The sequence below is a fragment of the Trachemys scripta genome, chromosome 4 (genome assembly GCF_013100865.1).
Source record: "Trachemys scripta elegans isolate TJP31775 chromosome 4, CAS_Tse_1.0, whole genome shotgun sequence".
Taxonomy (NCBI): domain Eukaryota; kingdom Metazoa; phylum Chordata; order Testudines; family Emydidae; genus Trachemys; species Trachemys scripta.
This window is the reverse complement of record NC_048301.1, coordinates 120,309,692-120,335,971: the sequence shown is the minus strand read 5'-3', so window position 1 is coordinate 120,335,971 and position 26,280 is coordinate 120,309,692. Positions and strand designations below refer to the sequence as shown.

The following is a 26,280-nucleotide window of genomic DNA, read 5'->3' as shown; positions in this document are numbered from 1 at the left end:
TCCCCCCGCCCCCCCAAGAGTGGCTGTGCTGTTCCTCAGTGCAAAGGGAGATCAGACCCACCTCCACAAGCTGCCTCCAGCTGCAGGAACCTCTGGGCCTGCTGTCCAGTCCCAGAGCATCCTGCAACAGGGGGAGGCACCTGGAGGTCGGTCTGAGCTCCCCCTGAGAGTGGCTGTGCAGGGCACTCCTAGCAGCAGGGGGAGATTGTGACGCGTTTTTCACAGCCGTGAAATTGGTAGGGCGCTACATATTTAATTCTCTCAGCAGCAGCCAAGGATTTGAATGGACACAGAAAAAGCTACTCTCTTGTATCTAGAGGCAATCTCTCTCCAAAGCAGAGCTGAGGCTTGGTCTACGCTTGATGGTTATACCAATGCAGCTTTCAGGGGTGTGGTGTTTAGTTTTTTGAACAGATAGTTATATGGATACAAGTCCTAGTATGGCTGCAGTAATAGCAGTATAAAGGAGGTGCCTTATACCAATATAGCCATTCCCCTTCCTGCAGAGGAATAGCTATCCTGGTATAAAGCACCTTTGTGCTGAGATAATTGTGCCTACACTAGGGGGGATTGTTCTAGTGTAGACAAAGCCTAAGGCACAACAGATAGTGCCCATTCTGCCCAAAACGTACCTCTTCCCAAAATAAATTTTAAGACTTCAGTCAAAGTCTTTCACCAGGGCCTGGTCTGTTATCATAGGATTCTATGAATATGGGGGTTGGAAGAGACCTCAGATCTCATTTAATCCAATCTGCTGCTCAAAGCAGGACCAACATCAACTAAATCCTCCCAGCCAAGGGTTTGTCAAGCTGGGCCTTAAAAACCTCTAAGGAAGGAGATTCCACCACCTCCCTAGGTAACCCATTCCAGTGCTTCACCACCCTCCTAGTGAAATAGCTTTTCCTAATATCCAACCTAAACTTCCCCCACTGCAACTTGAGACCATTGCTCCTTGTTCTGTCATCTGCCACCACTGAGAACAGCCGAGCTCCATGCTCTTTGGAACCCCCCTTCAGAGGTTATAGAGGATATCATTGGGGGGGAGGGGAGTTTAGTGGTATAAATTTGTATGTAACTTTATCTGAGCTTCAGTTATTGTGGAAAGAAGAACAGGAGTACTTGTGGCACCTTAGAGACTAACAAATTTGTTAGTCTCTAAGGTGCCACAAGTACTCCTGTTCTTCTTTTTGCGGCTACAGACTAACACGGCTGTTACTCTGAAACCAGTTATTGTGGAGTGATGCTGCTTTATCCTGCGTTAGTGTAAAAGCTATGCCAGCGGAGTAACAATCCAAGCTCCGCCCTGGCTGGCCTGCATTTAGACTAGATCCGAGATCCTTGCAAATGGCTGTCAAGGAATTCACATTTTAATTTAGACTTAAATTGCTTTCTTACTTTAATGTAAAATACTGAGGAAACTGAAGTAAAAAGTTCAGAGATTTCTGTTTTGAATCTTTATCAGTCATTGAGTTAAGGTGGACCTTTCGTAGTTCACCAGCTTGCTTTTCCTCTGTTCCTTAGGTAACCTTGTTATTGAAAATAAACCAACCCCTGGCTACACTCCTAATGTAGTAGTTGGACAAGTTCCTCCAGGAACAAACCACATCAACAAAGCCCCTGGACAAATTAATCTAGCACAGCTGCGGCTCCAGCATATGCAACAGCAGGTGTATGCACAAAAACACCAGCAATTGCAACAAATGAGGATGGGACAACCAGCTGGGCCCCTTCCTAGGCAAGCAGGCCCTCAGATGTTACAGCAACAGGCAAGTTTCCTGAATACCTTACCTTACATTGCAGTATAACACTAAGACTTAACTCTGCTTCTCTATGACAAGAGCGGATAACTGCTTATATTATACAGAATTAACTTAAAATGTATGAGCAATCCAGTCTTATGAAGTTTGACATGCTTTAAATAGGGCAATGACTGGCTTTTCTAGAGATTATGGAAATTATCAGTAATTGCACCTATTTCTATGGAAGAAGATTTGCTTCTCATTTCCTTGTTAACAGCAGGAATTTTTAAATAAAACCAAACCCTTGTAGCCTCCTAGGTTGATCAGCATGCAGACCATGCAGAGGGGCAACTTGAACTGTGGGGCTTTCCAAGCACACCAGATGAGAATGGCTCAGAATGCTGCTCGTATTCCAGGAATACCACGCCATAATGGACCACAGTACTCAATGATGCAGCCGCACCTTCAGAGACAAGTATGTACTATGCATACCTTTTTTGTGCCCCAGCATACCAAGCTTTCATTTAAAAGCTTACTTAATTCACTGATAGCTATCTCCAGATTGGTCAGTTCTCATATAGATAAAAAAAAGTGTGTGTTTGTGAATACATGAATGTATATATTTCAGCTGTATGGGAACTACACTTGTGAGTGGCTAACTTTTTTCATGTCACATGCTGTCTGATATTTCAAAGTTACGCAGGTGTGAAAAATCTAATAAGTACTTTTCATTGTTTTCATTCTACTTTTTAGTCAGCTAAGAAGCTGAACCAAGAATGACTGGTTTCACTGTGTGGTGGCTGGGCAGCTGCTGAGTTTCTTTCTCAAATTATTGCATGAATAAAAATTGTCATGATTTTTGTAAGACATTTTTTTAAACTAAATGTTACTCCTGAGCTACAATGGATATGACCCTATATCGGAAAAAAATGTAATGCAGACTTTCGATAAACATTCAGAATAAAAATATCTGTAATAGTGGGAGTTTCCTTAATTAGAAAAGCAGAAGGGAAGAATTTTTTAAAAACATAACATCTTTATTAATGTTTTTAAAACATCACAACTATGAATATTGTGCAAATGCAGGCTCTGCTAAAGAAGTCTCTGGATTAAAATGCTGCATGTCTTAAGAAAATTCTCTCTCCCCCCCCCCCCTTTTGTTTTTTTTCTCCTCTTCCCCCTCATGTGCAACAGTAAGGAACTAGACAGGAGGCCATGGGAAATCCACACTGTACACCAGTATCTCTAGCAATTCAGAGTTGTTGGTTGTCTCTTTTTTTTTTTTTTTTTTTTTCTTCCCCCATTCCATTCCAATGTTCAATGCTGGTTGGTTGTTTACACTGCATTAGATTGTAATTTTCATACAGAAAAGTGACTTCATATTTCCTGCAAACATTACTAAACTAGATTGAGAATAGCTAATTGGGTGTCAGAGACCAGCATGTAATTTAAAGTCCTACAATTTTACACCCAAGGTGAATATTTTGCTGCCTTTAGCCCTAACACAATAGTTGTCTATTTTTCCTGACTCTTCCAACAGCATTCTAACCCAGGGCATGCCGGGCCCTTTCCAGTTGTTTCAGTGCACAACAACGCTATCAATCCAACTAGTCCTACGACAGCTACCATGGCAAATGCAAACCGTGGTCCAACAAGTCCATCTGTTACAGCAATAGAACTTATTCCTTCAGTCACAAACCCAGAGAATCTACCTTCCTTGCCAGATATTCCACCCATACAGGTTAGTGCAGAAGATCAGCTTATTCTGCTATAGATGAGGTGATCACTGACTTTCCTTCATTAAGATCTTTTTTCTTCATGTTTTTTGTATTTGCATCATTACTTGAAGATTTTGTTAAGGGGGTTACTGTTTGAGATCATTCTAAGTAGTAAGAACTGGAATTTGCAGTCTTGTGTTAGATATACCAACTGTTGAACCATCCAGTGCTGATCTACTCAGCTTTTAGTTACAGCATACTAATGGTGTGTGTGTGTGTGTGTGTGTGTGTGTGTGTGTGTGTAATGCTTGATATAGAAGGCACACTTGGAGTCACAAGAAAATGTCAGTCTTAGGTGACTGTTTTCAGTTTCTTATGGCTTGTCTATACAGGAAAGTTATACTGGTATAATTATGTTGGTATAATTAAACCAATAGTTATTTAAATGCCCAAAACTTGAATGCAGAACTAAAGTTGCTAGTGGTGCCTCATTTCCTTCCAGAATGTGCAGAGTAGCTAAAAACAAACTCTGAAAAGAAGGAACTATTGAGTTAAGATTGCATTTTGGGGGTTTATTTTAACTCTGTCCTATCTGAGCCAAGCCCCAGCACACCAGAAAAACATACTCATAACTGTGCCCTCACAGCTGCTACAGAACATGTAACCATAGCATGTCCCCTTTAGCTATTCCATTACTGTGACAACAGACTGCCTGGAAACTCTCTTGCTTGAACAGACCCTAATCTTGCCGCACATGTATATTTCACTCTTTTAGGTATGTCAGTTTGGCACACACTGACGTACAGTTTGTGCCGAAGTTTGTGAAAGTTTGAGTTACAAACTTCACCATTAACTTTTTCTGTATTGCTTCCCCAATACTAGCTGAGAGAAATCCTGAGCAACTGAGATCAGTTGCGGGAGGATCATAGCTATAGTTTAAGCCAGGAGTTCTCAAACTGGGGGTTGGGACCCCTCAGGGGGTTGCGAGGTTATTACATGGGGGGGTCACGAGCTGTCAGCCTCCAACCCCAAACCCCGCTTTTCCTCCAGCATTTATAATGGTGTTAAATATATAAAAATGTGTTTTTAATTTATAAGAGGGGTTGCACTCAGAGGCTTGCTATGTGAAAGGGGTCACCAGTACAAAAGTTTGCGAACCACTGGTTTAGGCCCCGTTGTGTGCACAAAAAAAGTAAAAGATGATTTTGTAAAATGCTGTTATGTTTTTGGGGTCTACATCTCATAATCCACTGGCTCAAATGACCGCAGACTTGGTCAGCTAACACTATCAAACACCCCTGTGAGACACAGCAAGCTTAAGATAGTGAGCACTTGGATTTTAGAGCACTTAGAATAGTCCACCTTTAAACCAAAAGCAATGCTGAAACGTAACTGTAGAAAAACTAGTGCTCTAATACTGGTATAACTCCCCATGTGGTCACTCTCATTCCAGTATGAGTGACTTACCTAAAAGCATGTCGGGAAACAGAGAAAGGTGCAAAGGCTCAAGGACAGCTATAGAACATATCTGAGGAGATTAAATTGGTCTGCAGCGTTGAAGCTCATTATCGTTGAGCCACTAGACTATGGCCTTGCAGTTTTAAACAGATTTTATGGCCACCAAGGTAGAAGAGTCTGGTGGTATAATATGCCATAACATAAGCTTAACTGGGTGACTTGGGTGTTTTGAAAATGTAAAGACTTCTATAAATGCTGTGTGCACCTCTCCTTGTGATACCTCCACCAGACCTTTCTTCCTTTAGAGAGACGGTATAAAACTAACTCATGACTACTCTTACAAATATTGACTTTAGTGAAATTGAGAGCGATTTAAAAAAAATAAATCATGTTTTAGTCAAAATAGATTTTTATTTGTTACTAGTTTTTTTCATTTTATAGTTTAAGTTGTACTTGTTTCTAATTTTCCTTTCTAATTTTCCTATGTTAGTAAGAATTCAAATTTTACATAGGTCTTTTTTTCTGTTGAAGTTTTCACACTTAATTATTGTGTCTGGTGAAAAAGAAAAGTCTAGTGTGTCATTAGCATCCTTACTGTGAGAACAACACAAACTCTCATAATATTGATAAGCAAATAGCTGGTGCTATATGTGCAACTACCCCTACCTTTTGACAAGTTGAACTTGCCCAGTCAAAGAAATGTGAAATGATTGGACCAGGCTATACTTTACCCTCAGGGCTAGCACCCTGAAGTCAGTGGGATTTGTATTTCTAAGTCATTTAAGTGCTTTTGAAAATCCCATCCTTATGTTCCTAAGTATAGATTTAAGAGCCAAATTTTAGGCTCCTATTTTTGAAAATTTGAGTCTAACAAAGTTATTGTGAACTTTTTTATAATGTATTGAAAGTCTAAACTTTTTGTTAACGCTGAAGCAATTTTATGTTGAAGTGACAGTTTTTATGCTACTAAGAGAGTTTGTAATAAAGATACAGTTTTAACCCTGACATGAAAACACTTCTGCGTATGCTTAACTTCAAAAGTATGTGTAGTCTCACTGAAGTCCATTCAGCTATTCATGTGAGTAAAATTACACACCTGCCTAATAGAATTAGGGGCTTAGTTTTCAATATTTGCTTTTGCCTATAACAGTTTTTGTAAAATTCAAATAAGATAAATACTGGTAGGATAGCATTTTTTAAAAGCATTTATAATTTAATCATTACATGTTTATAATCTGAAGTTGTAATATAAATTATCTAATTGATTTAATCAGGGACCTAAAAAAAGTCTAATGCAGGGGTCGGCAACCTACGGCATGCGTGCCAAAGACGGCACACGAGCCGATTTTGAGTGGCACACAGCTCCCTGCTGCGGTCCCGGCACACAGCCCCACTCAGCCCCCCTGCCCAGCGCTCTCCCCTGTGGGGGCAGGAGGCAGAAGCTTGGTTCTTCGGCAGCCAAGCTTCCCCCCTCCCCTGCTTCTTCCCCCAGCGTGGTGCTTTCTGGCTCCTTCCCTGGCCAGTCAGCTGATGGGCCTAGCGAGGGGGAAGGGGAAGAGCGGCAGCGTGCACGCAGCTCCGTAGAGGACGCAGAAAGAGGTAGGGACGGAGCCTGGGGGAAGGGGGTGGAACAGGGCATATCCCTTCCAGCTCCCTGCCATGAGCCGCTCAGGCCCATGAACCCTGAACCCCCCCACCCCAACACACACCCATCCCTCTGCCCTGTACCCCCCCACACACTCAGCTTTCTGCCCTGCACCCCCCACCCCAACACACACCCAGCCCTCTGCCCTGAACCCTGAAACCACCGTCCCTCCTCCCCCAGGTCTGGGGTCCCGGCCGCAGGCCCTGATCAGCCCTCTGCCAGCCTAGGTGAACAGAACCCCAGGCTGGCAGCGAGCTGAGCAGGCTGGTGGCATAAGATCAGCATTTTAATTTAATTTTAAATGGCGCTTCTTAAACATTTTGAAAACCTTGTTTACTTTACTACAATAGTTTAGTTATATAATATAGACTTATAGAAAGAGACCTTCTAAAAATGTTCCAATGTATTACCGGCACGCGAAACCTTAAATTAGAGTGAATAAATGAAGACTCGGCACAGCACTTCCGAAAGGTTGCCGACACCTGGTCTAATGAATTATATTAGTCATTTTAAATTGCCTTGATTTAAACTGCTCCACTTTGGTGAAATTAGTTTCTTTCTTATACAATGAAGACATTTAAGTGAATAATTGAAAGGCGAACTTAAATACCAGGCCCCCTAGTATGCTTGCCAGTGAGTCTTGACTATTAAGACTAAAATTAAAGCATATCAGAGCATCACAAATTCTGGTACAGTTTTTATTAGGTTTTGTCCACAGTTCAGCGTTAACAGGTGTAAGAAATTAACTTGCAAGTACAGAAATGTTCTCTGAATTGAGGTTGTAATCCTTAGAAGATATGGTGAATCAATATTGCTTATCTTTATTAAGTGGTAATAATTGTGTAAGTGTTTCCTCATAAGTACTGATGAGTTACACTGGTAGAAAACATTTTCAAATTTAAATTTGGTAAAACAGTTGTCAAGTAACCTAATATGCATGTATATTTACATGTGCAAATAGTTGAAAAACGGTTAATGGTTTAATCTCATTTGACTTCCCCAGCTCAAATTTGGTTTTGTTTGATTTATTTTCAGCTGGAAGATGCTGGTTCAAGTAATTTAGATAACCTACTAAGTAGATATATCTCAGGCAGTCACCTACCCCCTCAGCCTACAAGTACCATGAATCCTTCCCCAGGACCCTCAGCCCTGTCTCCAGGATCATCAGGTAAACTGGAATGAGAGTGGTAGTATTTTTGATTTTAAGCTTAAAATCATTGACAAGCAATTTTCCCAATGTACAAGAAAGTAATATTCCTCTCCTTTCTTGGTATGTTCACCCAGAGGTTCTCTCAACAATTTTTTTGGTGGCCTCAGAGTTTGGCCACCAACTCTTGCTGGTGGCCGCTCTGACAATTTTTCCTAAAATACTTAATTAACTTTAGGAAAAACAAACAAATATGCACATATACATGTCCAAATCATTGTAATTTATTTAAGTAGGTTTTTTTGGCAGACTCAATAATAAAAATAATGTACAGTTGTCTTTATTTTTTTTTTTACTGGACCTAAACAGAAACACAAATAAAATGCTTTACATGTTTTGCTATTTTTGGTTGTTTTTTTTTTTTTAAGACTTGCTATCTAGTAAATCTGCTATTGTGAAAAGTGATATTTGTATATTAAATATCACTTTTCACAGCAGATTTAATAAGTTCTAGGTGGGGAGGGAGGCAGAGAGGACCAGTGGTGATGTGGGGGTGAGCCCGGGGCTGGAGCCCAAAACACTGCGGCTGGGGGATGGAGACCGCTGCCACATGGCCAGAGTCTGCCACCCACCACCCCAGGGCTGAAGCCTGAAGCCCAAGCCCGACTGCCCCAGGGAAGGTGGGGAACTCTAACTGGTTGCCTGCTGCTACAGTGTGTGTGGCTCCAGAATGGGACTGGTGGCCCAGGGGGGAGGGGCGGCTGCTTTGTCCCCCCCGGGCTCCTCCCTTACCCCCCATCACCACCCAGGAGGCTGTGGCTACAAGAAAAGCCCCTGATGGCTACATCTGAGAAACACTTGCCTTTCCTCATAAATCAAACCCTCTAGCACCCTGCCCTTTTTCCCCCAAATGATGTTTTTATGGGAAGGAAGTGCCCAGGGGAGGGATAGCTCAGTGGTTTGAGCATTGGCTTGCTATAAACCCAGGGTTGTGAGTTCAAGCCTTGAGGCGGCCATTTAGGGATCTGCAGATTGGCCCTGCTTTGAGAAGAGGGTTGGACTAGATGACCTACTGAGGTCCCTTCCAACCCTGATATTCTATGATACCATGGTGATGGGTTCACATAAGTAGAACGGAACACAGTATTCCAGTGGCCCAGAGAGGGACCAGCACCTTTCTGTGCTATGACGTTATACTTCTCAATGTTCCTCAAAAGTCCATTGGTCCTTTTTGTTACCATATCACCTTGCAGACTTAGATCTGAGTCCATAGTTCAGTTCGAATGGTTTGACTTAGGACGGAAGAATCCCATGCACTGCTACAGACTAGGGACCGAGTGGCTAGGCAGCAGTTCTGCAGAAAAGGACCTAGAGGTTACAGTGGACGAGAAGCTGGATATGAATCAACAGTGTGCCCTTGTTGCCAAGAAGGCTAACGGCATTTTGGGCTGTATAAGTAGGAGCATGGTCAGCAGATCGAGGGATGTGATCATTCCCCTCTATTCAGCATTGGTGAAGCCTCATCTGGAGTACTGGGCCCCAAACTACAAGAAGGATGTGGAAAAATTGGAAAGAGTCCAGCGGAGGGCAACAAAAATGATTAGGGGACTGGAGCACATGACTTATGAGGAGAGCCTGAGGGAACTGGGATTGTTTAGTCTGCAGAAGAGAAGAATGAGGGGGACTACCTGAAAGGGGGTTCCAAAGAGGATGGATCTAGACTGTTCTCAGTGGTAGCAGATGACAGAACAAGAAGTAATGGTCTCAAGTTGCAGTGGAGGAGGTTTAGGTTGGATATTAGAAAAAACTTTTTCACTAGGAGGGTGGTGAAACACTGGAATGGGTTACCTAGGGAGGTGGTGAAATCTCTAGAGGTTTTTAAGATCAGGCTTGACAAAGCCCTGGCTGGGATGATTTAGTTGGGGATTGATCCTGCTTTGAGCAGGGGATTGGACTAGATGACCTCCTGAGGTCATTTCCAACCCTGATATTCTATGACTTATGAAGCTCCAGTCCATTCCAGGTTTTGTGAAGGGAACTTACTAAATTTCATTACATACCCCACTTAGGGAGAGATTCAGAGTTACGTAAGGAGTTTGCTATTTGTGCAATTCTTTTAGAAGTACATATAATTGTGAACGAAGCTTTTGTTCTGCATCTGAACAAATTACATTACTGAAATCACCTAACATTCCATAATGTAAATGGCCATTTCAAAAATACTGGACACAAGAAAAACTGGTTTCAGCAATTCCATACAGGTCTTTCCATCATTTAGGTCTTTCCCTGCAGTCCGCCAAGTTTATTTGGTCTGAATTGTGACCTAGTGTATGCTTAAAGTATAAATGTATTTTCTCTAAGCTTACACGCAAAACGCATGCCGTGGGTCTGCCTTTCTCCTGACTTTATTTGCAATATCCAACAATCCAGCTGTGTTAAAACTGATGAGTAGAAAGTTGGTCCTGAAACATGGGTTGAAAATAAGACTAGAAACTTAAAACACAAGTGACAACTTTTGTTCAGAGACTTGCATTTATTTGCAACAGACAGTGGCGATGACCAGATCAGGATAATTCATAGATAAAAATAAGAGGCATTTAGATCAAGAATATGGCTCTTTTATATTTGCATTAAATTAAGTAGTCACTGGCATTCTAAATGAAAAGGCAATCGACAAACTAACGCAAACATGCCTAATTCTGTATCAGATCTGCTTTTCTGTGTTCGAGCCAATGACTAAACTAGCAGTGGTTCTCAACCAGGGATGTATGTACCCCTGGGAGTACACAGGTCTTCCACGAGGTACATCAACTCATCTAGATATCTACCTAAAGTAACTCCTCACTTAACATCATCTCAGTTAATGTTGTTACGTCGCTGATCTATTAGAGAACATACTCATTTAAAGTTGTGCAATGTTTGCTTATGTTGTTTGGCCATGGGGCCTTGGAACCAGGGTGGGCCAGCAGCCCCCCATCAACTCCCTTCCACACACACCCCCAGCACCTCCCATCCACCGGGAGATCAGCAACTCCCCCCTCCCTCCCTCCTGTAGCAATCAGCTGTTTCACGGTGTTCAGGAGGCTGGGAGGGGTGGGGGAGAGAGCGAGGATGCGGCGTGCTGGGGGGAGGGGGCTTGCGGGAAGGGGTGGAGTGGAGGCGGGCCTGGGGCAGAGCCAGGGGTTGAGCACACACACAACCCCCAGCACTTTGGAAAGAACAGCAAGAGGAGTAGCCAAACGATCCACCCTTTTTCACCATCAGACTGCACCACATCAACTAAACTTCACAATCATCATTGCTGAATACAGTATTAAATTGCTTGTTTAAAATCGTTTAGAACTTGTATTGCATATGTATATAATGTCTTTTGTCTGGCAAAAAAAATTTCCCTGGAACTAACCCCCTTTTTACATTAATTCTTATTGGGGAAATTGGATTCGCTTAACATCGTTTCGCTTAAAGTCGTGTTTTTCAAGAACATAACTACAACGTTAAGTGAGGAGTTACTGTAGTTTTACCACAGGCTACATAAAAAGCACTAGGGAAGTCAGTACAATTTAATAAAATTTCATACAGACAATGACTTGTTTATAGTGTTTTATATACTATACTGTGAAATGTAAATACAATGTTTACATTCCAATTGATTTATTTTATAATGACATGGTAAAAATGAGAAAGTAAGCAATTTTTCAGTAATAGTGTGCTGTGACACTTGGTTTTTTAAATGAGGTGAAACTTGGGGTACGCAAGACAAATCAGACTGTTGAAAGGGGTACGGTAGTCTGGAAAGGTTGAGAGCCAGTGGATTGAAGGATCACTGACATTTAGCATCACTTTCATTTATGTTGTTGTAGAATACTAGTTACATGTAACCTTCTGTAGATATTTATGAAAAGTGATTTATACTTTTTCAGGGTTATCCAATTCCCACACCCCCGTGAGGCCACCCAGCACCTCCAGCACAGGCAGCAGAGGCAGGTAAGTATGTTCTTAGTTAACAATGTGTGGCTGAAAAATCAAATGTAAAGAACATGATAAAGTTTTTAAACTAAAATCAACAGCAAGTCATTATTAGCTACTGTTATAACTATGACCTCTTAATTGAAGAGAGAATGCATATAGGAAAATAATTATTGAAAAATTATGTTGCCGGATGTTTGTCCTTATATTTTGTAAAATGTAGGCATCCGAAAATTCACAGTATTAGCTTTGGCTTTGAAACATCTAAATTGTTTTAAACATGGAAATGTAGGACTGGAAGGGACCTTGAGAGGTCAAGTCCACCCTGCACTGAGGCAGGACCAAGTATATCTAGATCATCCCTGACAACTGTTTTGTCAGTTACAATTGCAACTAAGCTTTCCATGTACTCTTGTGTCTTTCTAGCTGTGGTTCATCAGGCAGAACTGCTGAGAAAACTGGCATTAACTTCAAGTCTGACCATGTGAAAGTCAAGCAAGAGCCAGGGACAGAGGAAGAGATCTGCAGTTTCTCAGGAGCAGTGAAGCAAGAAAAAACCGAGGATGGCAGGAGGAGTGCATGCATGGTAAAGTTGCTTTGTGAATTGCATGTTACCCTGTCCCCACCAGCATCTTTAAGAATTTGGAAATTCATAAATGGTGCCTAAGAGCCCTGGAGACAGAAGGGCAAGATAGCAGCCCCTACTAATGTCCCTGAACTCTGTTCTGTATGGGCCTGTTGGAAAGATGAGAGGGCATTTCGGTTTCCTTGATACCTCTGCTGAAACTGCAGCTAAGGCTGCCAACTGTGTTGATGGGTTTAGTGACATGGACATCAGTCTACTGGCAAAAAGACTGGGATTCCCCCCTTGTTTGATACATACATCAGATTGTAGCAGTTTTGTTGACTACTGAGCCGGGCTGGATTTGACCTGTCATTTGTGAAAGGTGTCCTATCCCACCAAGTGTTACGTATATTGCTGTTGGGTAATACAGCAGTGAAAGCTATACAGTAGAAACAAATCGGAGCTTAATCTCAAATTGGCACCTTACTTAGGACTTGATTCTGTCCTTTGGTGTACATGCTGAACAGCTGATGTGTCGAGCCAGAGGCAGGCTAGACCCCAGCTGGTGCTGTCTTTGGGATCTCAGTAAAACCAACATCAGGGGTTTAGTATGTTCACTGTTTTTAATCTCTAGCTAGTAAAAGCTTCTGATAATTCACTGGCATGTTCTCTCAAGATCAAGCTATTGAATGTTTGTAACTCTATTAAAGTCCTATGCAATTTAGCATAGAAAATAAGGTATACTTGTTCTCCATACAGTATGTAACTCAAATATCTGATAAGGAATTGCCAATATTTGTTTGTTTTGGGAAGCATTTTAATTTGGAGTGCTATAGGCAGCAGATGGCTTCTGATTCCCAGCATATGAGGAAAGATGAATTTGTAAAACTGATTTCTTTGCAGATTTTCATGCAGTAATTTTATTTCAGCTTAGCAGTCCTGAGAGCAGCTTGACACCACCTCTCTCCACTAACTTGCATCTGGAAAGCGAGTTGGAAGCATTAGGAAGTCTTGAAAATCATGTAAAAACTGAACCAACAGATTTAAGTGAAAGTTGCAAACAGTCTGGACATAGTCTTGTAAATGGGAAATCGCCAGTGCGAAGTCTAATGCATCGGTCAGCTAGAGTTGGAGGAGAAGGCAACAACAAAGAGGATGATCCAAATGAAGACTGGTGTGCTGTATGCCAAAATGGAGGCGATCTGTTATGTTGTGAAAAGTGCCCAAAAGTGTTTCACCTCACTTGTCATGTACCAACACTTCTCAGCTTTCCAAGGTACCAGAAATTAAAATAATGTTACTGGTGCCCAAAAAGAGCTTTGTGGGCTTATTCACACAATGAAACTCAGGATCTGGAACCTCGATGCCCAGGAATAGCATAAAAACTTCCCTGCCGTGTACATTGTCTTTGCTCTTAAGATTTATTTTGGTTTATAGTTGTTCTGTGCTGATTCTGTCAATGTCAGTATTTTCCAGTGATTTTTAAAGTGGTGCACAGAGTGGTTAGTGGATACATGATTAACGCTTACACCATGATAAATTCTACACATTAGAGGAGTCTTTAATGAGGTACAACTTTACTTTTGAAAGGCATAGACGCTGTAGAAAAATCATAGTAGTCACGTAGTAGACGTAATCTCTGTTGGATTCCTGGACTAATTGTGTCTCTTCCTCTTTAGTGGGGAGTGGATATGTACGTTCTGCAGAGATCTAAGCAAACCTGAAGTAGAATATGATTGTGACAATTTGCAACATAGTAAGAAGGGGAAAACAGCACAAGGCTTAAGTCCTGTGGACCAAAGGGTATGTGTCAAATACTGTAGGTATCTGCATCTAAAACCGATCCTCTTTGACTTAACTGATTGTTATTGGTCATCCCTATATTATAGCTGTACTTGTCTAGTAGGTTAAAATTTCTGTGAGCACACAACTAATCAAATATATTTAATTCACATTTAAAAGTTAATTTTATCTCCTAAGTTTTTAATTGGAAGCTCTTTTGTGGATTTAACATGGATGTTTTAACCTACCTACATAACAATATGTAGATTTGATGCCTTAAATTCACGGAGAGAAGTACTGATAGGTATTTCTAAGAGCATATGTATGGCAAAATGTCTTGAGTGTGTCAGAATGATTTCTAGCTTTATATATGGAGAATCTATAAAGTGTTTTGAATCAGCAGTCAGAATAGTCCTTAGAACTTCTTCACCATGAATAAATTCTTCAGAGGAACTTACCAACAAATCGAAATATGGAAATGTTTGAGGGGAAATACTGAAAACAATTATTTGAATGGAATTTCAGATTGTTTAATTCTGGATTTATGAAAAAATAGGTCAGACTTAAGTGTAGTTCAATTGCATTTAACAATATGAATAGTAACAGTGTCACTGAACATCTTCTAGTTGCTCTGTTTTAATTTGGTTATTTAATGTACTGGCTTGTTCTGCAATTTTTGTTTTATTAACCTTTTGGGGAAAGGAAAGCCAAAAAAGGAGTCAAGAGCTTTTATATTAAGTGTATTGTGCCAGCCAAAGTAAAGGCACTCTTTCCTTCTCCAACAATATGCACTCTATAAATGTTTATCTTTTACACTCTTACAATGAATGAAGAGGCTTCTAGGCTTGAAGGACTTCATTTTCTACTAGTCAGACTATATAATCTGAACCTAATTACATTAGTTAAGTACCAGCTTTTAGACTGAGGATTAAAAAGGGATATTCACTTGAAGTTTTTTGTTCCTTTGCAAGAAATGTGAACGTCTCCTGCTTTACCTCTATTGCCATGAGCTCAGCATTGAATTCCAAGAGCCAGTCCCAGCCTCGGTGAGTGTCCTGCTGCATGAAACTATGGAAAAAATAAAATGTCGTCAATGTCACCAAAAGGCCACCATTGTGACAAGTTTTGTTTTTTGGAATGAGTTGCTTGTTCTTGCCATATTTGTCATTGAGACCCTTCTGGAATAAAACCAGTCTGAAAATTTCACTGGTCTTACCTAGTATGGTACTTCTGAACCATTAAACCTCTTACTTAAAAAAAAAAAATCCTTTCCAGTAGCAATAACTGAATGGACTGGAGAGGACTAGGGATATCTTATAAAATATATTTTTACCATTTATGCTTAGCAAGAGGTTTTAAAAGAAACTGTCAGCCGTTTGAATTCAACCAAAAATCTGATCTGCTTGACAGTCTTGTATTTTGAGATGTAAAACAAGTGATTTTAATTATTCTAGAAAAGACAGTGATGGTCTAATATAATCTTTATACACAGGTTTCTTTCCCAAATACTAATAATCAGCACTAAAATATAACAAAATATGTTGTGTTAATAAAACCTCTCATTGCCCTCTTTCCTCCCCCATAAACTGAGGTAGTTGCTTCTGATCCCTTGTGTGCACGTTTTTGATACTCTGATAAGTAGATTTAATTCTGCTCCTTTTGTGAAGTATAAAAATTGCATATCAGTCTTTTTTTGGTGGTTTGTGATTAGATGTACGCTTTCTTCACAGATACCAAACTACTATAAAATTATAAAGAAACCAATGGATTTATCTACAGTAAAAAAGAAGCTGCAAAAGAAACATTCCCAGCACTACCAAACTCCTGACGATTTTGTGGCAGATGTCCGGCTGATCTTCAAGAACTGTGAAAGGTTTAATGAAGTATGTTAACTTCCAAACTGTAAAATTTTTTGGATTGAGATTTATTTAGGCCTGATTCCACAGCTGCCTCACTCAGAACTCCAACTTTTGCAGTCTGTGGGAGTTCCATGTCTGGAGCAGATGCAGTCTCGGGCCCTTTATAAGTAAATACAAACCAATTAATGACAGATCTTGCCTTTGGTTTTAGTTAGAAGGGGCGATAAAGTGCACTGAAGGAAAACTTTTACATGTGTTTGTGGGAAGTTGTGAACTCTGCAATAGCTGTACTTATGGATTAAATTCATGATGTGTGGGAGCAGTTATTTGCTAAGGCCTTCTGGCTGGCACATGTTGACTGGATTGTGGCCGTTGCTGAGAACTGTGGCGTGGCATAAATTGGGTAGTCCCCCAAAATATTCCAAATTATGTCAAAATGGAATATACTATTATTGCTTATCAATATTATGCCATAAACTTGTCCTGGTAAGGAAAAAAGTGTATCTAGAGAGAACTACTGGTTGTCTCTTCCTGAGCTCCCAGAGTCAGGCTTTCATAACTGTAAGCAGAGCCCCAAAAGGCTTTCTATTAGTCCCCAAAAGATCTGGCAGTTCTCTCTTCTTCTGGCTCATAGGTGTCTAGTCTGGCACAGAAGCAGATGTTAAATTGGTAGCCCACACAGGGATGTAAAACTTTTCTGGGGAATGTGGATAGATGCGCCAGCAGCTGTGGGACATTTGCTCACCAGTTACTGAAGAACTCGCTCACATGAAGAGCTGAAGAGTGTGATCCCTAGTGGGGAGGTACCACTTAAGGTGGTGTAGAGTATAGCAGTAATAAAGTGGAACAAACAAAAGGAAAACTTAATCTGAATGTCACAGAAACGTCCTTGATGCTGAGCCCCTGGAATATGGAACAGTCCTGGAGAGAAGTGGGGGGGGAATGACCATCTCTGGGACACTTAAAGCAAGATCACATGAAGGCCTGCAGAATGTACTGTAGGGAATTGTCTTGCATGGGCCCTAGTGATGGTGAAATGACCTTGATAGTTCTCAGTGTGTAACTTCAGTTTTCTGATGTTTAAATAGCATTTCTGTCCTCTGCACAGAGAGAGGCCCTTTGGAGGAAACAAACCTATGTTTAAAACTGACTGAGCCTCACGTAAAATACTGGAATAGTGAAAATAACCATTAAAAACAAGTTTTAGAATGAGGCACATTTGCACAATAGACTTAGGCACAAGGACATGGGACATGACCTCTTTATAACCCTCTGTCAGGTGGAGGTTAATGGGGAATATGAAAAAAGTGCATCTCTCAAAGCTGTTTGATCTAGGGAGTGAATGAAGCCTCCGCTCTGGAGGAAACCACTTCTGCTGCTCTTAGGAAGTATAGTGTAACTATGGCAAGAGTAGCAGGAGGCTCCAGGGAACAGTGGTTCTTTAAAAGGACTCTTCAGACTTAGCTGTTTGGAGTCTCAAGTGCTGACTCTTATTCTGGAAGCTGAGGTGGTCCGACCACTCATGACTATGGATACAATTTTGTCACAGTAAAATTATGCATAATTCACAGAACGGTCACAGTTTAAAAAAAAAAAAGAGAGAGAATTTCATGCTATTATCGTGGCCACCTTGTGGACCCTCCTCCCGTGCATTAACAGTTTATTAGTTCACACTGATCTAGTCCTCTTTGAAACAGAACTAGATCAAAGCAAACTAATCAACTTTTAATGCAGGGCAACAGGGTCCACATGAAAAGTTCATTAATTGGCTTTAATCTAAGTCTCTAGTCTACAAAAAATGTGTACAGAAACATTCTTGTCAAAGGGGGGAAAAGTTTGGTTGTAATATTTTGTGGGGTTAGATTATTTGGAATTCCCTTTCAAAGAGGACTAGAGCACAGTGAACTAATGAACTGTTAATGTGTGGCAGCAGGGTCTATATAAATGGCAAAATGTACAGTTCCATGACAGTGGTGGCCACCATGACATAAATCAGATCCTTACTCATGACACGGGTTCAGATACAGTTCCTGCATTTTTATAGCTTGACACATGAAGGTAATCAAAGTGGAAATGGATCCTGCAAGAACGCATTCTCATTTCTTTTATAGACAAGATTTATACAGGAGCTCTTCTGTTATGATTGAAACATAGACCACTTGCTTTCCATGATGACATCCTGGGCAACTGAGTTTTATCATAAAGGAATGTTGTCATGAGCGTTTAGTATAATGTGTTTTAACATGACCGGGAGCAGCTTATTATACGATAGTTTCATATCTTGCCAAAGGTTCACGAACCATAGATTTTGAACCAGCCTTATAAAGAGGGTGACCTATACGACATTGAATTTTAGAACTATACTTATCTGGTCATAACAATCTGTTTTTCCTGTTATGGCTAACTTTAGTCATCCAACCCTGTGCAATCTCATAACTTTAGAAAGGATTATAATTTCATTTTTTTTGACTCTGGTATCCTTTTTAGATGATGAAAGTTGTTCAAGTTTATGCAGAAACACAAGAGATTAATTTGAAGGTAAGCGTTTCAGACCACGCACACTTGGTGAAGGGATGTGCATTACCAACAGGTGAATATTCCTTTTTTTTTTTTTTTTTTTTATTTGCAGGCTGATTCAGAAGTAGCACAGGCAGGGAAGGCAGTTGCATTGTACTTTGAAGATAAACTTACAGAGATCTACCCAGACAGGACCTTCCAGCCTTTGCCTGAATTTGAGCAGGAAGAGGATGATGGTGAAATAACTGAGGACTCCGATGAAGATTTTATACAGCCACGTAGAAAACGTCTAAAATCAGATGAAAGACCAGTGCATATAAAGTAATCTGATAATATGGACCTAAACCTATTGTAAAAACTGTTATTTAAGTGTTCCTGGAATATCATCATGCCTTCAGTGGTCATTTTGAAGAAGCTGATAGCTTTTAGACAGTATTAGATTACAAAAAATATGTGTACAGAAACATTCTTGTCAAAGGGGGAAAAGTTTGGTTGTAATTTTTTGTGGGGTTGGATTATTTGGAATTCCCTTTTCTTTTCCCGAGGACACTCTCGGCATGTTCTCACAGTTAGAGGTGGGTGAATGTTGATAAAGATGCAGAGGTGATATAGGATGCTCCTTGTACAGATAAGTGGACTGCCATACTGCTTAGTGAACTTTTCTGCAAGACTGGACCAATACAGCAACTGTATATCACTTTCACGATGGACTGCCGTCTAAACTGTAAGAAACTTTGCTAAAACATCCCCTTTTGTGTGAATTTAAGTGTGAATTGCATCATTGCTTTTATCACCTTCTCATTTAAGTGATGTTGTGAGTAACTGATCTTCTGTGTTAATTCAGATATCTAGCTTCCACTTTCTTTACAACGTTTTATGTATAGAAACATTACAAATGATCATTAAACTGTTCTAAATTGGCAAGTGCAGGAGTGTGCGTTCTTAATACATGCAGGACTAGGCCTGGTTGCAATGAATGCTTTTCAGTAGGGTTCATGTATATTTATTAATGGAGTCCTATACACAGAACACTTAAATGCATTTCTTGTTGGAATTCTTAGGATTTTATTCTCTCTTCCAAATCCCCCTGCAGAGGCAGATACCGCCAATATTAGTTATGTAATTTTCTATACTTATACATTTAGACTGAGAAGATAACTGCTGATTTTCCAGTCTTCCTTAATATCAGTTTCCGATAGACCACTATTGGCAAACAATAACCTGACTACCAAATGTGTAAAATTTTCTGTATTCACTTTGTCTTATTTGTAAATAGTGGACTGAAATTTTTTACAGCTCAGCAACATTTGCTGAGCTGTTTTTAAGCTTATATGTATTCTTACAAATGTTCCTATCAAGAACAGATTTGTAATATATGCTGTCTATTTCTAACATTGCATTCATATTGAGGTTCTATCTAATTTTATTAGAGAACCACTCAGAACTTTCTTCAGAAGCAGCTTATGAGTGAAATACCTAGAAAGATTAGAATAAACCTGTTGAAATTGGGTTACTTATCCAGCCACAAAATGGAGCACATGCACGGACCAGGGTTTGAAATTTTGAGTGATTTCTGGTTGAATTCTGAAAATAGATCAGTGCCTATCCAAACTCTGTATAAAGTAGGCACCTCTACTTATACCTTCCAATTTAAAACTGCCTTGATTGCAGCATTTGTGGGTAGACATACCAGCACAATGAACTGGTTAAACTTCCTCTACTGGCCTGATCTGCAAGGATTGGCACTAAGAAATGTAATTTTTAGCCTATGTAGAGAGGAATCTTTTGTTAGAATAAGATGAAACAGTCCTGTGTGTGAACGCAGACCAGATCAGGGTGACCAGAATGTAAATTTGCCATGAAATTTTGCTTAAATACAGCAGATCTGTGGCAAATGAATTATTTTCAGCATGAGCGATTCATATGACAAACGTTGCATGTAAAGAAAGATTTAACTTAACCATAAAGTAGAGCTAAATATTTTTAGCAAAAAATGTATTGAATCAACATAAATGATGCTCTAAAAATTTCTTTATGCAAAACACTTAAGATTAATTTTCTATTTACATAGAGAAACATAAATTCACATGTGACTAAATCCCTTCTAAAATATTGGAAGGGATTTGAAGGCATTTACAGCTTTGTCTTACTTCCTTAGGTTACCTTAAACATTACACTTGAACAAAATTGTTGGATCCTTTTGTTTTATTTTGTTCAAATGGTAACGTTTTCTCAAAGGATTTTGCCCCATTAAATGTAGTCATTATAAACCATTTCTATTTGAATACAAAAAGTAGTTTCCCAACTTCTTTAATAATGTACATATGTACGTTCATGTAGTGACATTTTGTTAAATCTTTGAGTGTCAGAAGAGAAGGATGGGAAGTGTGCGTAGGAAATTCTAACCTGTTGGTAAGATTAGATCACTTAATGACTACACTCATCACCTATTCGTTGTGCAGTTTCTAGTTTATCTCAGAAAAACTTGTCAATTTGAAAAGGAATATTTGCTATTAAATTAACAGTGGAAAATGAGATTTTGTGAATTGTCTTCAGTTTGTGTTGCTAGTTTTTTATGGCATTTAAACTCTACATTCTGCAGATGTCTTAACGTTTTGAAATAACCTCTCAGACACTTTAGATTTGTTCTCTATATAAACAGGTAGACTCACTATAAGGAATTTTGTTAAACTTTAAAGTAGCCTGTATTCCATTAGTTCCAGCTACAAACCACAGTTAGTGACGTTGAGCTTTGATCCTGGTCACAGTTTCAAGTTTTATTCTTGCACGTTATCCAGTAAACTTTAAAAAGTTGTTTTTCCTTTCATCTCTAGATGACCATAAAGATTGCTTTTGATTATATGAAATTTTGAACTGTTGGCAAGAAATCTTAAATTTTCTTAATTTGTGTACAACAAATTAATGAGAACAGTCCAATCAAGTAAATGAGAACGAAGAACAATTCAATCAAGTAAATATTTTTCATTTTTTCTTTCCCTTTTGGTACGCCGAATATACTAAGTCAGTAACTTTTTGGAATTAGCTAGGTTCCATTCATAAAGGATGCTGACGGATATATAAGCTACATTAACCTGCTTCTTACTCCCTTAGACTGTGATAATAAATTTATCCTACAACTGTTCAGAGTTCACTCAGCCAAAACGTATTTGTGCCGGGTTGCATATTTTACTTAATAGCAAATCTATTAATTTTGTATTAACATCTGGAACGTTCGGAGTAGCCTGTTTGGCAGTTGATGGGTACTGAAGGATGTGTGTGCAATAGATGCAAATAAGTTGTGAGCTACATTGGAATTTAGAACATGCCTTACATTAAGGATAAGCCTTGTAGCAGATATTGGGGTGCACTGTGCATGCATCATAGTTTATCTGCACAGTTGCAATGTTCTAATGTGATAGCAAGAAGATATTTTGGCATGTGATGTAACTATATGCTCTGATTTTTAAATGCTCCTGTAAAAAGATCATTTGCATCTCACTTTTTGTTGTAAATGGTTCTGAGGTTTAAATTAATCCAAAGAAGTAAAAGATAACTTGCTTTGAAACAGGAGTGAAAAGTGTGTACAGTGTGCTAATTGTGGACTTCTCAATTACCTCAGCAGGTATCCTGCCATGTAATTACTAGTGATTAGTGTTAATTTAACCAGCTACATAGGTTCAGTTCTCTTACTTAACTGTGCCCTGGAATTAAATCGCCTACCATGTAATGTTAAGGCTGAGTTACTATCCAAAAAGGGTGTTCCTCTAACTTTTAAAAGTAGAAATGCTCTGTTAAGTGTAGATAGCTTGTTTCTTGTGAAATGTCACCATTAATATTATGTGGTATGGCACTGATGGTATGTCAACATACTCAACACTGGATCAGTGAAATGTTTTATAAACATTTCTGCAAGCTACCAGAACTGCGATCTTTATAATTAACCCAAACTTACCATTCTGTTGTATAACCTAGTTTATTAGCTGATCCTATTTAAGCTTAGGTAATGGCAACAGTGTTTTAAAGTTGCGTGTATGATGTACTGGATGTGTAGGCTATTTTTCTTGTTTTCTTCTTCTCTTCCTTGGAAAAAGCAATAAAACTGCTTTGTCTGTTGCCTATTAGCATGACAGGAATCCTTTCCTTTGGATAGTGGTTTTATAGGAAAGTTTGTATGCATATCACCAAGTCTAGCTTTTAAAACAGAGTGTGCAGGAGTTATTGACAATATAGTGTGGCATTTTATTTTAAAAATTGGGGAAAGTTACATATTTTTTTAAAAAGTAGGTGTTTGAGTAAATAATGGAGGTACTTTTTTAAAAAATGTATATGCCACAGTTTACATAGACATATTTCAGACTAAACATATACATTGTAACTTCAGATATGGATATTTCTTTTACTTTGTCAAAATGCATGTACAGTAACACTTCCATCTTAATTCCTTGTGTTTGCCTACTCGGATCCTCCTTTATATGCTTTTTAATGTATCTGAATCAAAATAGTTTTCAAAAATTGCAGTTAATTTGGATATCTTTATTGTAACTGAACTATTAAATGTATGAAATACAGTTTTGCCCTTTTCTATTGAATGATCTTTACAACTGAAGGCTGCCTTCTTTAAAATTAACTGAATTTATACAAGGAAAGGTACTAAAAGAATTTTATAAGTCTGCTTATTATAGCATTCACTCTAGTGTGATCTAAATTTAAAGGAATACAAAAATAAAATGCATGTCTGGTAATGGTCTGCAAATGTGAGCATTTCTTAAGTTCAAAACATCCTGAAACATGTATATAGCCTATAAAGATCTGTGCAGTTGCAAGCCTGTTTTAATTTTATATGTAAGCATACTCATGGAAGGGTTAAATTCACAGCAATCTCAATAATTTCTTGTTTCCGGCAATTAAACTGGTATTCTTTTTGCACATAGGTAACTTTGCTCATCCTTCAGTATGATTCTTCAAAAAGTGCTGTTTCTGTGGTATTGTATTATCTGAATAATCATATTTAACTTTAACAGTTACAGTTTCTAATTGTTCTGTTCCTGTGTTTTTTGCTGGTGTGTAATAAAGGCAACTTTTTTCTTTCATGGTTATTTAATACACTAGCTGCCTGTAAATATTTCTTGTTAAATGCTCTGGAATGTGGTGTAGAAGTTGTACTAGATCAGTTTAAAGCATTGTTTGAAAACCACTTTGTTTTGGTTATTTCTATTAAATTAGAAAAATGCAGAATTTTTCAATTTGAGTTTCTTTTTTGCACATCTGAACTAGACCTTTAGAGGGCACAAATGTATTTTGATGAGTCATTTTCACGATAGTGGGAAACAGTAAATACTTAGAACAGAAATTTGTACAAATAAAAGTAAATTCCATTGTTGGGCAAGACTATCAGATAAAGACGAGAACAGCGTCTGGAGCATGAGCTAGAACGGGACGAGGTGTAAAGAGCATTCCTAGCATGATTTCTTTGTCTAATGGTCCCTGTTTCTCTCGCTCCTTTGGCTTTGCTGTTGCCACACCTCTCTCCATCATGGTTTGTGTATTTACTCCATTTTAAAATGGGACTAGACTGGATAGTCCCAGAAGGTGCATTCTTGGCTTGCCCAATGCTTGTTTTGGAGAGGGAAGTCTCCAAATGGAGCTAAATAGTAGGAAAAGTTATCTAGAACTTAGTTCTGGCGAGTGTGAAGGAAGGAGGTTGCATGGCTTTGAAAGTTCTTCCTCTTGGACTGAAAAGGCTCTCATGTTTGAGTGCTATCTGCATGAGCGCTTGTAGAAAAGTCTTACGTGTGTGCACATACAACACCAGGAACAGTACAGCATGGGTAATAGCTGCCTGCTCATGACGGTGGTTGAGCCAGATAGTTTGGCTGTTATACCTTGCAATCAGCTCCATCCTATTTGCAGAAGAAAAAGGTCTTGGAAAGAGGAGAATTGTTGTCGTCCCAGGTATGACTACAGGCCTTGTCACATGCAGAACTAAATGCAAAACCACTCCTACTCATGTATGCCCTATTCAACCACAGCTGTTAGTTTTAAGCAAGAATTAATTCTGGTTAGTCCTGTGGTTGTGGGTTCTGCAGGAGGTCAGACGATCACAATGGTCCCTTTTGGCCTTAAAATCTAGGATGGGAAAACACTTGGGAAAGCCAAGTTCTCCACACGTGTAACACCATTGCTCCTGCGCATGGACACACACACCAAAGCCCCACTGACTAAGTCTCCTATGGGTGGGCGGGATGGAAAGAGATTCATTTCTTCAAGTGCTTGGGTGGTGACCAGGTACCATGCAAGCACCTAGATAGGTGCTCCATCTCTAGCACTAAACAGTGTTAACTTAAGATTTTGCTGAAATATGAGGGGTTCCTTCTTGCAAACACATCCACTGAAAAATCTGTGCTCTCAGCTGAGCACTGTCCACAGACACATCTAACTGTTGTGGGCTGTCGTAGAAAGATGGGTGGATCTGAAAGCAAACTGCTCTTTTGGGTGAGAGTATTTTGCTGCCAGCCCTAGCATTTGTCTTTATAGAGATGACGTTTGTGTCCACTGTGATTCCCCATTCCCACAAATGCATCTAGAAAGGTTTCCAATGCTGCACATTTTGAGATGCTGGCTCTGTAATCTGCCACTAGTCATAGAACTGTGGGGTTGGAAGGGACCACAAAGGTCATTTAGCCTAGCCCCCTATCAAGATGCAGGATTTGTTGGGTCTACACCAGTGGTTCTCAGCGAGGGGTACACATACCCCTGGAGTACACATGTTGTACCCCCTGGAAGACTATTCATCTAGATATTTGCCTAGTTTTACAACAGGCTACATAACAAGCACTAGCGAAGTCAGTACAAACTAAAATTTCATACGACTTGTTTATACTGCTTTCTATACTATACACTTAAATCTAAGTACAATATTTATATTCCAATTGACTTATTTTATAGCTCTGTGGTAAAAATGAGAAAATCAGCAATTTTTCTGTAACAGTGTGCTGTGACACGTCTGTATTTTTGTCTGAGTATTGTACTAAACAAGTAGTTTTTAAGTGAGGTGAAACGGGGGGGGGGGTACACAAATCAGACTCCTGAAAGGGGTGCAGTAGTCTGGAAAGGTTGAGAGCCTCTGGTCTAAACCATCCAAGGTAGATGGCTACCCAGCCTCCTTTTGAAAACCTCCAGGAAAGGCACTTCAATGACTATCCCAGGCATCAGTTCCATTGTCCCACTGTTCTTACAGTTAGGGAGTTTTTCATGAGATTTAATCTAAATATGCTAAAATGTCCTGCCTTAAAGAGGCACCTCCCCAAGTCTTGGGACTTGGAGGTCCCAGGGGTAACAGGCCCATGGGAGCTTTGGGGGTGGAGGTTTTATTGTGCACATCTTTCAACTAGTCTATAAAGTTGACTGTATTCTCCCCGCTGCATATTGAACACAGTCTCAGCCTTGTCAGTGCTTCTGCTGCAACTTCTGCCAGACCATCTGCTCCATCTCCTACTGTGCTGTTCATTTGGCCTGCCCCTGTGGCTAGACTCTCATCTGTCAATTTCAGCACCACCATGCCTGTCTCCATTCAATCCCCTAGGAACAGACTTCCTCTTTCATTCTAGCTTGTTTCTCTTAGGTGACCTTTGTCCTGGCTTGCTTCAGTGAGATTCAGAATCTTCCCTACATCAGAAAGGAGAGTTTGATTTCCAGTTGTCAAGGTTTAGGGTTTTAACCCTATACCTCCCAAACACCAGCCGTTGAAGACAGTTTTCCTCATCACAGGGCTAAGTGGCTGAGTTTGGAACCATGGCACAGTTACTGCTGCTGGCTGAGACGCTCCAACATTAGCAAGAACTGTTTCCACGGAGAGAACATGCGATTTCAGAATGCTCTTATCCC

The 26,280-nt window shown here is 39.7% G+C and overlaps 1 protein-coding gene across 1 annotated transcript in view; it reads left to right on the top strand.

The window, feature by feature from the left end:
- The window catches only part of TRIM33 (tripartite motif containing 33), a 74,557-nt gene extending 50,926 nt beyond the window's left edge, over positions 1-23,631 (top strand). The window contains exons 9-20 of the mRNA XM_034770638.1: positions 1,522-1,766; positions 2,050-2,214; positions 3,280-3,480; positions 7,596-7,728; positions 11,628-11,691; positions 12,100-12,259; positions 13,168-13,514; positions 13,918-14,041; positions 14,992-15,066; positions 15,751-15,903; positions 18,367-18,417; positions 18,509-23,631. Coding sequence (XP_034626529.1) covers positions 1,522-1,766; positions 2,050-2,214; positions 3,280-3,480; positions 7,596-7,728; positions 11,628-11,691; positions 12,100-12,259; positions 13,168-13,514; positions 13,918-14,041; positions 14,992-15,066; positions 15,751-15,903; positions 18,367-18,417; positions 18,509-18,721 — 1,931 coding nt within the window. The 3' untranslated portion in view covers positions 18,722-23,631. The remainder of the gene's footprint in view (positions 1-1,521; positions 1,767-2,049; positions 2,215-3,279; positions 3,481-7,595; positions 7,729-11,627; positions 11,692-12,099; positions 12,260-13,167; positions 13,515-13,917; positions 14,042-14,991; positions 15,067-15,750; positions 15,904-18,366; positions 18,418-18,508) is intronic.
- The last annotated feature ends 2,649 nt before the right edge of the window (positions 23,632-26,280 follow it).